The 12,355-nt window shown below is 39.2% G+C and overlaps 1 protein-coding gene across 4 annotated transcripts in view; it reads left to right on the forward strand.

The window, feature by feature from the left end:
- The window catches only part of mapk8b (mitogen-activated protein kinase 8b), a 52,384-nt gene that overhangs the window by 25,518 nt on the left and 14,511 nt on the right, over positions 1-12,355 (forward strand). For 2 of the 4 annotated variants that reach the window (XM_051939165.1, XM_051939166.1), the window contains exons 6-8: positions 5,029-5,194; positions 7,995-8,066; positions 10,522-10,704. In XM_051939165.1, coding sequence (XP_051795125.1) covers positions 5,029-5,194; positions 7,995-8,066; positions 10,522-10,704 — 421 coding nt within the window. Of the gene's footprint in view, positions 1-5,028; positions 5,195-6,978; positions 7,051-7,994; positions 8,067-10,521; positions 10,705-12,355 lie in introns of all 4 variants that reach the window. The other 2 variants (XM_051939164.1, XM_051939167.1) reach the window with 1 other exon arrangement.

Below are 12,355 nucleotides of genomic sequence, written 5' to 3' on the forward strand. Positions count from 1 at the left end.
ATCGATATTCCACTTATTTTAGCATTTTTTCTGATGGCTATTGCCAGAGGTTCTATTGCTAAAGTGAACAAGAGAGGCGAAAGTGGGCAGCCCTGACGACATCCTCTTTTTATTTTAATTGGTTGTGAGATGTTTTTGTTTGTCAAAACCAGAGCTGTTGGATTTAAATACAGTAATTGAACCCATTTTAAAAATTTGTTTCCAAATCCAAATCGTTCTAAGACATTAAAAAGATAATGCCATTCGACCTTATCAAAAGCCTTTTCAGCGTCAAGAGATAAAAAGGCCTTGTCTGTAGTTTCATCCAACCCTTGGAGAATATTCAAAACACGCCTAACATTGTGGAAACCCTGTCGTCCAAGAATAAATCCATTTTGATCCCTATGTATTATGCTAGGTAATGTTTCTTGAAGTCGTTTTGCCAAAACTTTACATAAAATTTTTAAATCAGCATTTAATAAGCTTATTGGTCTCATATTTCCACAAGAATTACTTGGCCTTCCAGGCTTTGGCAATAATGTTATTAATGCAGCTGTTAGCGATGGCGGTAGGCTTCCACTCTGAAAGGACTCAAACATTTCTAAAAGGGGTTTTAGCAATTTGGATTTAAATTTTTTATAAATGTCAATAGGGAGTCCATCAGGACCTGGTGTCTTGCCAGCCCTCATATCATCAATAGCCTTGCTAAGTTCTTTTTCTTCCAAATCAGCTTCTAAAGTGTTCAAAAAATCATTTGGAACTTGTGGAATATCCAAATCGTCTAAAAAAGTATTTTGACTATAAGAGTCATTTTGTGTTTCTGAATTATAAAGTTTTTGATAAAATTCCCTAAATTCTTCATTTATCTCAACAGGATTGGTTATCATGTCTCCATTGCTTTTCCTGATTGAAGTTATTGCCTTTGTTGTTTCTAATTGTTTGATTTGCCATACTAACAGTTTCCCAGTTTTCTCGCCCTGTTCATAAAAGTTTTGGTTAAGCCTAATAATATCCGCAGTCGCTCTGTCTGCTGACATTAAATTGTATTCTGCTTTTAGGGTTAACAATTCCTTTTGTGTATTAGGTGTGTTGTCCTTAATCATAAGGCCTTGGGAAGTTTTAATTTTTGACTCTAATAATAATCTCTTTTTATGAAAATCTCTTGATTTGGATGAGGTATAACTTATTATATGTCCTCTCAAAACGGCTTTGAAAGCATCCCATCTAACTGCAGCAGTTGTTTCAGTTGTATTGTCTTTAAAGTAGTTATCTATTTCTTTTCCAATGTATTCAATAAAGTTATCATCCAGTAACCACTTTTGATTTAAACTCCATCTCGGTGGATCTCTTGCAAGAGCCTCATCTATGTAAATAAAGCCGCATGGACCATGATCAGACAATAGTATAGGATCATAAAAACAGTTATTAATTTTAGAGATCAGTGTAGCAGAGACTAAAAAATAATCAATGCGAGAGAATGTCTTATATGTTCCAGAATAACAAGAATATGCAATTTCGTCAGGTTTAAAATGCCGCCAGATATCAAGTAAATTAAGCTCTTTTATAAAGTGAGTGATCACTGACCTACTTTTATTGTGTGTTTGGTCGACACCTGTTGATCGGTCTTTAATGGGGTTTAATGTGCAGTTCCAATCACCAGCAATTATGTATGCCCCAGGGAGGGAGGAAAGAGTCAGAAATAGGTCAGTGAAAAACTTTGGATCGTCCACATTCGGACCGTAAACATTCACCAGGTTTAGACTTGCTGATAGTAGTGAGCCTTGGATAATTAAATATCTTCCAAATTTATCCTCGATTGTGTTAAGCACTTGAAAAGGAATTGAGCTGTGAATGAGGATCATAACTCCTCTCGCCTGTGAATTAAATGATGCTGAATAAACAGTCCCCTGCCATCTTCTACTTATTTTAACATGATCTTCTTTTAGAGTATGAGTCTCCTGCAGAAATATAATTTTAGCATCTGAATCTTTAAGTTTATTCATAACTTGTTTTATCTTTTTAACTTTCTGTAGACCTCTACAATTCCAAGAGAAAAACTTAAGCTTTACATTTTGTGACATTCAGATCAAAAAAGGACATGTTTTTCTGGCTAATTCTCTGAGCAAGGTAAACAATACAACAATAGAACAAACTGTAAACCTGTTGAACGACAAAACCAAAAAATAATCCCATTGTCCACATTAAGTGGCTACCCTCCTTGTCTATGTCCACTTCCCCTGACCTGTAGGGATAGATCCTAAATCAGTCCCCCTAGGTGATATGGTACCTCCAGAAGAAAAAAAACAAACAAAAATCCTCAAAATAAAGATCCCTAAGCTCTCCAGCTCCATTCATAAATTATTAAACACCTGTTATTTGTATGTACAGATCTACAAAAAACAAAACTGTACAATGCCATCAAATTAAATTAAATACAAGACACATTAGGAACTACTGCTTCAACTTCAGTGACGTAAAAAAAAAAGAAATTAAAAAGAAAATATTCTAGCTTTTCCATCTTAAAACAAACTGAAAGAACCACCGTTTATGGCAACTACCCAAAGTAATATAAAAAATCAAAGTAAAAGACTAGACTACCTTACATAGCCATTAAGCAGAAGATTATTATTCAATAATTACTAACGTTATAAAATGTGCAGCACTTGAAATGTATCAAACTTATTGGTCCGATGATCTCTCTTTCTTGACCCTGAGTATGAACTCCTCCACTAGTGATGGCTGAGTAAATGTCAGTGTTTCACCTTTGTACGTTACCAGCATTGTAGCAGGCGATCTTATCCCGTGCCTCAGTCCAAGTTCACGCAGTTCTTTACGCACCGAGTCGTATTGCTTCCTCTGTTTGTGCACCTCTGTTGCAAGATCGGGGTAAAGCCGTATGTGAACATTCTTGTACAGCACATCCTTCTTGCTTCTAGCAGCTTGCATCACAAGTACCTTCTGTCGGTGGTCCATAAACTTCATGATGAGTGGTCTTGGAGGATCTCCCGTACCCCTCTTTGGCCCAACGCGGTGAGCCCGCTCTATCACTATGGGTGCTCGCGGCTGCAAATCCAATACATCTGGAAGCCAATTCTCAAGAAACGCACAGCAATCTGGATTCTCTGCTCCCTCGGGGAGATTTACAAGACGTACGTTGTTCAAACGAGCTCTTGTTTCCATATTAACAAGCTTAACCTCCAGGACCGCGTTTCTTTTTTCCAGCTCCTCCAACTTTACACTCAGTCCGCAACAATCATCTTCAACACTGGAAATACGCGTCTCCGCGTGTTCGATTCGGTTAGCGCAGTCACTTAGCTGTTTTGTAGTTTCTTCAGATGCCTTCAGTATACCATTCAGTTTGGCCGTAAACTCCGCTCTGAGATCACCCACCGCCTTCAGAATCTCCTCCTTGACAAGCATAAGTTCACTGCAGCCCTGTCCCTCGGGGGTTGCGGCAAGTAGTTCAGGCATATCCTCGCTGCTAATGCTAGCTTTGCCGGTGGGGCTAACATTAGCGTCTTTGCTAGGTTTCTGCTCCGATTTCCCGAAATCAGAAAGTTTCGTCTGCGTTGGCAGTTTTCCTTTATCTTTGCTGGCTTTTGTTGGGGGTGCCATCTACTTTTAAGAAAATTAATTCCTTAGTGCTCTTAAGAATCAAGTCCACGGTTTATAACAGGATTATTGTTCAGAAGATATCGGAGCTGGATAAGGCGTGTGTTTCTAGACGGCAGCCATACCCGGAAGTCTCCTTTTTTAAAATTTTACTCCTGGAGAAGCAACGCCTGTAGTTTCACATCGTTTTGTACTCAAGAATGGCAAGCCTGTATATTAAAGCTCCACTCCAAGAAAGACACGTCTTTGAGTCAAAAGTACTCATGATAGGGTAATACACGTTACTCGCAAGAACAGGGCTCGATGTCACATCCAGGCAGCAGGTCAGAGTCAGAGGAGTGTCGTCTTGGAAAAATAGGTCAGCGACTTACCGGAGAAAAGTTATTAGCTTAAGATAAATAGATTTTACAAGTTAAATAGACATTCGCAAAATATTGATTTCCAGCTAACATTATGTAACATATGAGGTCCAGGAGCAAAAATGACATTAACCAAGTAAGATACATATTAGTGGAAGGACACAATTAAAAACGGATCTATCTAATTAGAGGCTTTGTAATTAAGTAATCGCGACTGATTAACAAGGGCATAGAGGTAAGAAAAAAACGATGTATGCAGCGTTGTCTTCATTTTAAATGCCAAAAGGATTTTGCGGCTCCAGGTGTTCTCTTTTCTGTGGGAAACGGGTCGAAATGGCTCTTTGAGTGTTAAAGGTTGCCGACCCCTGTTCTAGACCTTGACAAGTCGTTTTGATCATAAAGTGAAAAACTATGTTGCTCATTGTTTTTGTAATATTTCATCTTGTTTTTGTTGTTTTTTGTCTTTTTTATATGGCTTTTGTTGTTTTGTTTCTCATTTTGGTCGTTTTGTGTTTCATTTTTTTCTTGCTTGTGTTTTTTTGCCTTAGTTTTGTCATTTTGTGTTGTGCTTTATTCATTCTTTTGTCTTTTTTTGTCATTTTGTTTTTCGCTTTTGTCATTTTTTTTGTCTCGTTTGCATCATTTGATTACTTTCTGGTTGCTTTGTAACTTTTTTGTCGAATTTTTTTGTCTCTTGTTTTTGTGTTTGTCTCATTTTTGGTCATTTTGTAATATTTGTCTTGTTTTTGTTGTTTTCTTGTAGTTGTATTATGTAAATGATAAACTGAGGCATAAAATTGTTGAAATTGAATTTGTTTTTGTAAAGAAATTTCATTTTTTATAATGTTTTGTACAAATATAATTCATTAAATGTGAACGTTTTTATAATGTACTTTTTCGCACTAAAGCAAAAGGAAAATTTGGAGTTGTGGTTATTTATAGGTTGTTATAATTTTACTGGTACGGACCTGTTGGGATCAAATTAGGCTGAATGTGGCCCCTGAACTATAATGTGTTTGACACCCCTGATTTACACTGTTATCTGTGTCTCAGGCAGCTTTTTGTGTTGTCTTCACAGGACCTGAAGCCCAGTAACATTGTGGTGAAGTCTGACTGCACACTGAAGATCCTGGACTTCGGCCTGGCCAGGACGGCCGCCACCGGTCTCCTTATGACGCCCTACGTGGTGACCCGCTATTACCGCGCCCCTGAAGTCATCCTGGGCATGGGCTACCAGGCCAACGGTGAGTGGAGGAAGTGGCTTCTTGACAGCAATCGGCCAATGACGAGCTGCTGCCTGGCCTGCTGCATGGCCCTCACCCCCCTGAGATGTTTCAAGATCACTTCCCAAACACACTCACACACAAACACTCTCCCCATTCCTGTAAAGGTTACACTCAGGGGGGAAGTTGGCATGTGGGGGAATCAGTGCTTTGTGGAGGATCTTCCTGTCTGCGAACTCTGGCGCCCAGCAGTGCTTTAGCATGTGTTTGATGTTTTATTAAGAGGTCGCCCATCCTGAGCTCAATGCAGCCTGGCTAAAATAATGCCAGTATGAATACAAGCACTTCTGCATGCTTCAGCAGTTTCACTCTGCGCTCCTGCTTGGAACTAATCACAGTTTCTGCAAGACAATCTTACAGGAATAGTTTAACAAATGGAGAGTTAATTCCTGCCCCTTCCAGTATGACCCATGGGAGCTTATCTAGAATATCACTTGTACAGTAGTCAATGATGAGAAATTGAGAATTGTGCCGTGATTTCCCCAAATGATGCTTTTCAACTGAAAAGATAATTTTGCAAGTCAAGAAAGTAGCATAGTAAAGTGAAATTAATTTTTGTGAACTGTATCTTGTCTCAAATGATAGACTAAAGCAATGTGAATGAACATTCTAAAATTGCTTCCCAGGTAAGACGTTCTTTGATGGTGAAACGAAAAGGAAAAAAAATATGAACTTCTCAAATTTTATCCAAAATATTTGAGAACTTATTTTTGAGTCCCAAGCAACAAGTAAAAAGTGTATAAATTCTGGTAGTGGCACACAGACCCAGTAGAAAGTTCTACATTTTCCAGGTGTCCTGTGCTGTGTCCGCCCACTGTGCTCAGCACACATCGGGAATAATGACACTGACATGATGCTATAGTCTAATCTGTAATCAACTGCTATATTCTAAAAAAACATATGCAAAGTCAGCCTTTCAGAAGTTCCCGTGAGAGCCTGCTGTGTTTTTCTGTCTTCAGTTTTAGGGACAACGTGTCTGTAGTAGTAGCGAACCGTTGTGGAGTATTGTAGTGTTAATAGAACCATGAGTGGATTTGTGTTATGTGTCCACATCAATAGGATGTAAACCATGATTTGACCTTTATATTTAAAGTGTTTTAAGGCAAACTGCGTCTTTCTGGACTTCATGGCACACTTTAAATGGATCAGAAAATTCTTTGTCTTTTGCCATTGACTCCTGTGGATGTTGTATTCTTTCAGGATGAGCTCCCATAGGACACACTGATAGAGGATTTGGCTTTTCTATGGGGATACTGAAATAGGAAAAAAATATGATACCACTCTCATATCTGTCCATTTGAAGCCAGAGCCGGAATATGTTTAGCTTGGTTTAACATAACGACTGGTATCGTTCGGCTAACTTTGGATGGAGCCAGGCCCACTGTTTCCAGTTGTCATGCTAAGCTCAGTGCATTGACATGAAAGTGGTATCCGTTTTTACACCTCGATCTCATCAAGAAAGCAAATATCTCTTATCAATTCTTGATGAAAAAGAAAATAAAGTTTTTAGATTCTTTACACAGAACAGCCATTTAAACAATTTTTTGTTTTTCTGGGGAGGGGGTTTGAAAGTTTACAGAGAATAGATTCTCCTTGTGGCACCGCATTATGAGTTGGATATAGTACTAATGCTCTCTCACCGTTACTCCTCTTCACCAACAACATTGACCCTAATTTTCCCTGCTGACTTGTTGCATTTTTTTTGCTTATTCTCTTCTCCCTCCTTTTATGCTGCGCGTATGTAGTGGATATTTGGGCTGTGGGCTGCATTATGGCAGAAATGGTTCGCCACAAAATCCTTTTTCCAGGAAGGGATTGTATCCTTGAGCTGCTTGCAGCAGTGTCTGGCATTTCTTGTGAAACAAACCTAGCACAAAAACAAGTCGTTCGTATTTTTTAATGTTTTTATTTTTTTCATCAAATGGATCGCAACTATAGAAATTCTATTTCTCGGATTTGCCTGACACCTCGACTTGCAACCACCCACCTGCTCTTCCCGCAGATACACAAATACAGAAGCGGCTTCGTCCTCACTCACCCGAGCAGCAGCACTGTTGCTTCAAGCACCATGACTGTCACATGAAAAACCTGAAATAGAATTTAATAGTTTGCTCTTCCATAGCTGAGAACTGAAGCGCAAAAAACACCTTCATCTGTCCTCTAACTGCTTTCTGCATGTCTTTCTAGATGCAGAACACAAAGAAATGAATTTTGCTGCACATTGTGGGGCTTAGTGACACAAAGTGAAGCTCTTAATCTGCAATGTCACACATGAAGGCGTGACAGAAAGCTCAAAAAGTAAAACCTTCTTGTTCTTATGGATGAGAATATTTCAGTTTTACATATCCAGTGTGTTTTCCAGTGAGGACATAGAAGGCGTTGGAATGCATTTCTATAAATACATTCTCAGAAGACCTTGAAAGTCAGTGTCTCACTTTAAAAGGTTGGGATTCACGACATTTAAAGCAGAAATAAGATTAAATATTTCTTCTTTGGATAGAATTTGATTTGTTGTTACACCAATGTACATTTATTGTAATGAAAAAGACCTGTGGGACACTGGCACAGGTATGAGAGTGCACTCAACTGCATGCACTTCATTTTGTGTCCTGTATCACACACGTCACCCTGCACGAGCATCATGTTTCTCGTTTTAATTGGCCTTTTAATTATGAGTTTTGTTTGTCAGTTCTTTCTTTTTAGTTTCTTTATGTTTTTCAGTCCTGCATGCTAATTTGGTGGTTGTCATTTCATTTTTCAGTTGATGTCTGGTCTGTTGGCTGCATCATGGCTGAAATGGTCCGGGGTAGTGTGTTGTTTCCAGGCACTGATCGTATCCTTAAGTTGAACCTCCATCCAAACCCCCAGAATACTGTGTTGTCTCATCCTTTGTCTGACATCTTGTTCATATCTTTGCACACAAAAGGAAAACCTGCGGAGCTGCTTTGTCTGTTTAATGAGCAATGACGTCTTTGCGTTCAGTGTCGACATTCATTATTTGCAGTGACAGAGTTGAAGAGGAATAGAGCTTTATCATGGCAAACACTCGCTTCTTAGTACAGGTCGAGTACAAGTGTTAACGCACTGATCAGCCACAACGCTTAAGCCACCTTTCTAATGCTGTGTAGTTTTCCCTCACGCTGCCAAAACAGCTCTGACCTGTTGAGGCCTGGACTGTTGCCATGAAAAGGTGTGCAAGGTCTGTAACAATGTTTAGTTAGGTGGAACATATAAAAGTAAAATCTACATGAAAGCCAGGACACAAAGTTTCCCAGCAGAACATCGCCCAGAGCATCACATGGCCTCTGCCTTCCCTTAGCGCATCCTGCAGGGTTTCTTGTCCGGGTAAAATGAGGTTTTCAGCAGTCTGTGCTATGATAGGTCCTCTGTTAGATCAGACTGTACAGAACAGCCTTTGCTCCCCATGTGCATTGGTTGGCCTTGGGCTTCAGTGACTGTCACTGGTTCACCGGTTATCCTCCTGCAATACCTGCTGTTTAAGAGATCCCCTGACCCAGTCGTCGAGTCATCAGAATTTGGTAGATGTCAAAGTCATTATGCCCCTGAAACCTATTTATTGACTGGCATTGCGTTGTAAGTCTAAGCTTAGGCTAACATAGCATTAGCTTGATAAGCCAAAGCTTTTTACTGGGTGTTTGACTTTGAGAGAGGTGACATTGACAGAGAGGGCACCTAAGTACAAGGAAATGGGATGTTTTGAAAAGTTTGATGAAAATAATGTGGCAACACTTCTCAAAAATACTAATGGTGCAGAGGCTAGCTTGAAAATGGGAAACTTTAACTTCCTGAAAAGACTATCGCTGACCAAATCTTATGGTTTTAAGTTACGTATAATAGTGACTACGTTGTAATTGTATGATGTATTGCTAATCCTGTTATCTAATTGGTCAATGTAGCATTAAAAATTATTTTATTATTGTTATTACACATTATTTAGTAAGACGACAGGTTTAACATTCTCTTCCTGAACTGGTGCGAAGACTAATTATCGCCGCCCCACATTAATATCAAACATGTTTGATGTTCACAAGTTAAAATCGGGATGGTTCCAATTGTCATGGAAACGCCCAAAGCAGCAGATGTTACTGCCAAGAAATGTTTAACATTCTTAAGGCTAATGTTAGCTACTGATGGTATAACTAAAGAAAATCTCACCTCCAGTTTTTACGGAGAAACAGACAAACTGTGTTGGCATTATCTCCCCAACCACCTTTTATCCAGTTAGATTTGTTTCGCCTTCTGCTTTTGTTTTTTCAAGTTGCAAAGTTTTACTGATGTTGCTTCAAATGGTTGCACCACACTCTTTATTTAGTTTTAATCAGTCCAGTTCAGATCACAAGGGGGTGACACGCTGCTCCCTCTGATCCCATAACTAATACCTTGTAGAGGGTGATGCACCATTATTTAATTCTGAGATTAGTGAAGAATATCTGTGAAGGTTCTTGTTATGTGGGATGCAACCCAATTTGAAATTCTGTCAGGATTATAAAACTCCTGTGGTGTGATTCCAGTCTTAGAGATTTTTTTCAATCTGATCAAAAGAAATATGGCAGTTTAAGAATTGACTTACATCAACTTGAACAGCTGTTTTTAATATAATGACACTTTTTTTTGGTGATTTTTCTTGGGGCTAGGCTCCACCTTTTATGTTAATTCACTGTACAGGGCGAACAAAGATGTGAACAAGCACTTCTGTTTGTGTTACTTCTGTATTTCTGTGTGTTTTGTTTTCATGAAAGCAGTCTTGTGTTTCCAGCATCTGGACTTAAAGGTGAGCTTTGCCTGTCTCACCTGACGTGCATTACTGTTCAATGCAGATATTGCAACACAGTTCATAGTGTATTTATCCCACTCAGTCCATCCTGACTGCTTTCCACAGGAATATTTTTCAAATTAAATTGAAATTAGTTATGGTTATTTCTTCCTAAGCCAACCGCCAATACTGCTCATAAAAACCCTTCACTATAGCAGTCTGTAAAGCTTCATTTCCTTCTATTTCTTTACCAAAGTTCAGTCTGCAGTCTTTAAGCACCTCTTACCCTTTCCTACATGGCTTGCAGAATAATAGATTTGACATTTTCCTTGTCAGCACAGTTGCACAAGTATTTTAGGAACATGTCCAAACCCCTAAAAAAAAATGCAGTACACAGACACAGCAACCTCATCAGTTTAAATATTCTTCAACATAACCCACCCCAACTCTCAAATGGCAGCTCCTTCTATCCAAATCTAGCCCAAAGCTTTTCTTAACACTGTAACCACCTAAGATATCGACCAGTGGAACAAGGTGATCGAGCAGCTGGGGACGCCGTCTCAAGAGTTCCTGATGAAGCTCAACCAGTCAGTGAGGACCTATGTGGAGAACCGGCCGCGGTACGCTGGCTACAGCTTCGAGAAGCTCTTCCCCGATGTCCTGTTTCCTGCAGACTCTGAACACAACAAACTGAAAGGTAAAAATGCTGTGGTGCTGAGGTGTTCTGTAACAGGTGCAGCGATTGCTCGTGCTGAAGGGGAACCATTTTGAAAATTGTAATTACTGTTTTATCTTGTGCCAAAAGGTGCAGGGAATAATGAGGGGTTTGAGAGCTACAAGATTTATACTACAATATACTTGAATTTTATTGCTTGAAATTTGAACAAAGGAGTGTTTTAAAGTTGGTTCTTTCTTTGCTAATGTAGAATTTATCACCAGTGACTTTTAAATTGTTGTTTTTGTAATTGGAGGATTAATATAATGGGTCCATAGTGACACAGTGAGTAGACATGGAAGCATTTGCCAAGCAGAAATCTGAACTTTTCCTCGTCCTTCATAAGTTTGTGTTGTATTTCACTTGTACCCCATTAAACATCTGCTGCCAGCAGAGCCCCAGTGACAAATCAATTTTCAGTGGCAGCCTTAGATTAAGCACTTATTACAGAACCTGGCAGTTCATGACCAAGTTGTTTACTGTGAAGGAATTTACCTCAAGCGTGTCTACATGTGTATATGGAGAGGAGATGACAGGAACACTGGAAGCAAGATTCACAGAGGTGTTGCAGGATGTTGGAGGGGAAGAAAAGTAGCTCATCTTTTTCTGTCATTAATTTGCAGAGGTAGGAATATGTGACGACAGCGTGTTCCCCTCAAGTTCTTTGGTTAAACTGGATCTATCAGTGTTCACATGTAGCTCTGATAACTCGTGCCAGCAGAGGTTTCAAGCAGACCGTGTGATAATCAAGGTGGATGTTTTTGGCAAACTCAAATAGAGACAGAAGCGTGTTTGTTGTTTAAAAAGCAAACACCCTGGTGAGGTTTGACCTCAAATAGCTCTGAGGAGCAGTATTTTTACAAGTTTGTCTTCATTTAGTTTTACGCACAAACACAAAATTCAAGTAAATAAACACAACTTTGCACCACAGGGTGCTTTTAAATCGGCTCCCTTTACTTCCCACAAAAATGCACCTTTATTAGTGACATTAGGGCTCCAGACAAGCTTTTCCATTGGTTCCACTGGTATGCCCAACTTTTTTATTCAGGTGCACAAGCACACATTTTTGGAAAAGACTAAATATTTCCTCATGCCTTGTGGTGCAGAATAATACATCTGAAGTGCCTCTTTCTTTTGTCACTTCTGATTCACAATTTTTTTAACACATTATTTAAATGATTGTAAACAGAGAAATGTTTTGTACATTTTACCTGTTTGTCATAAGAATATCATTATTTCTCACTTCTCATTGCTTCAGTTTGCTTCCGCCTGGCACTTGAACTGTACAGGGAGAGGGACTGCACTGCTTTCCACTGTCCTGGATTAGTTTCTTGGAGACGACGTGATTTGTTTCATTTTTTAATTCAGAATACTGACGCTCCGACAGCCAAAGCTCTGTTCTCAGCCATGCTTTAGCTACACTCTTTGTAATTAAAGCAAAACAAATTAAAATAAATTGTTGGCTGTTTTATTATCTCTGTGTTGCCCGCAGGTGGAAAATTTACTTGTTGTGGTATCTGGGCCAGTGACACTGATATTCATGCAGTTTAACAGGAATAGGTTTTCTTCAGCTACACTGCCTGTCCAGAAAAATCACCACTTAGATTTAACTAAGCAAATAGATAAGAGCCTT

The sequence above is a fragment of the Acanthochromis polyacanthus genome, chromosome 19 (assembly GCF_021347895.1).
Source record: "Acanthochromis polyacanthus isolate Apoly-LR-REF ecotype Palm Island chromosome 19, KAUST_Apoly_ChrSc, whole genome shotgun sequence".
In the NCBI taxonomy this organism is placed as follows: domain Eukaryota; kingdom Metazoa; phylum Chordata; class Actinopteri; family Pomacentridae; genus Acanthochromis; species Acanthochromis polyacanthus.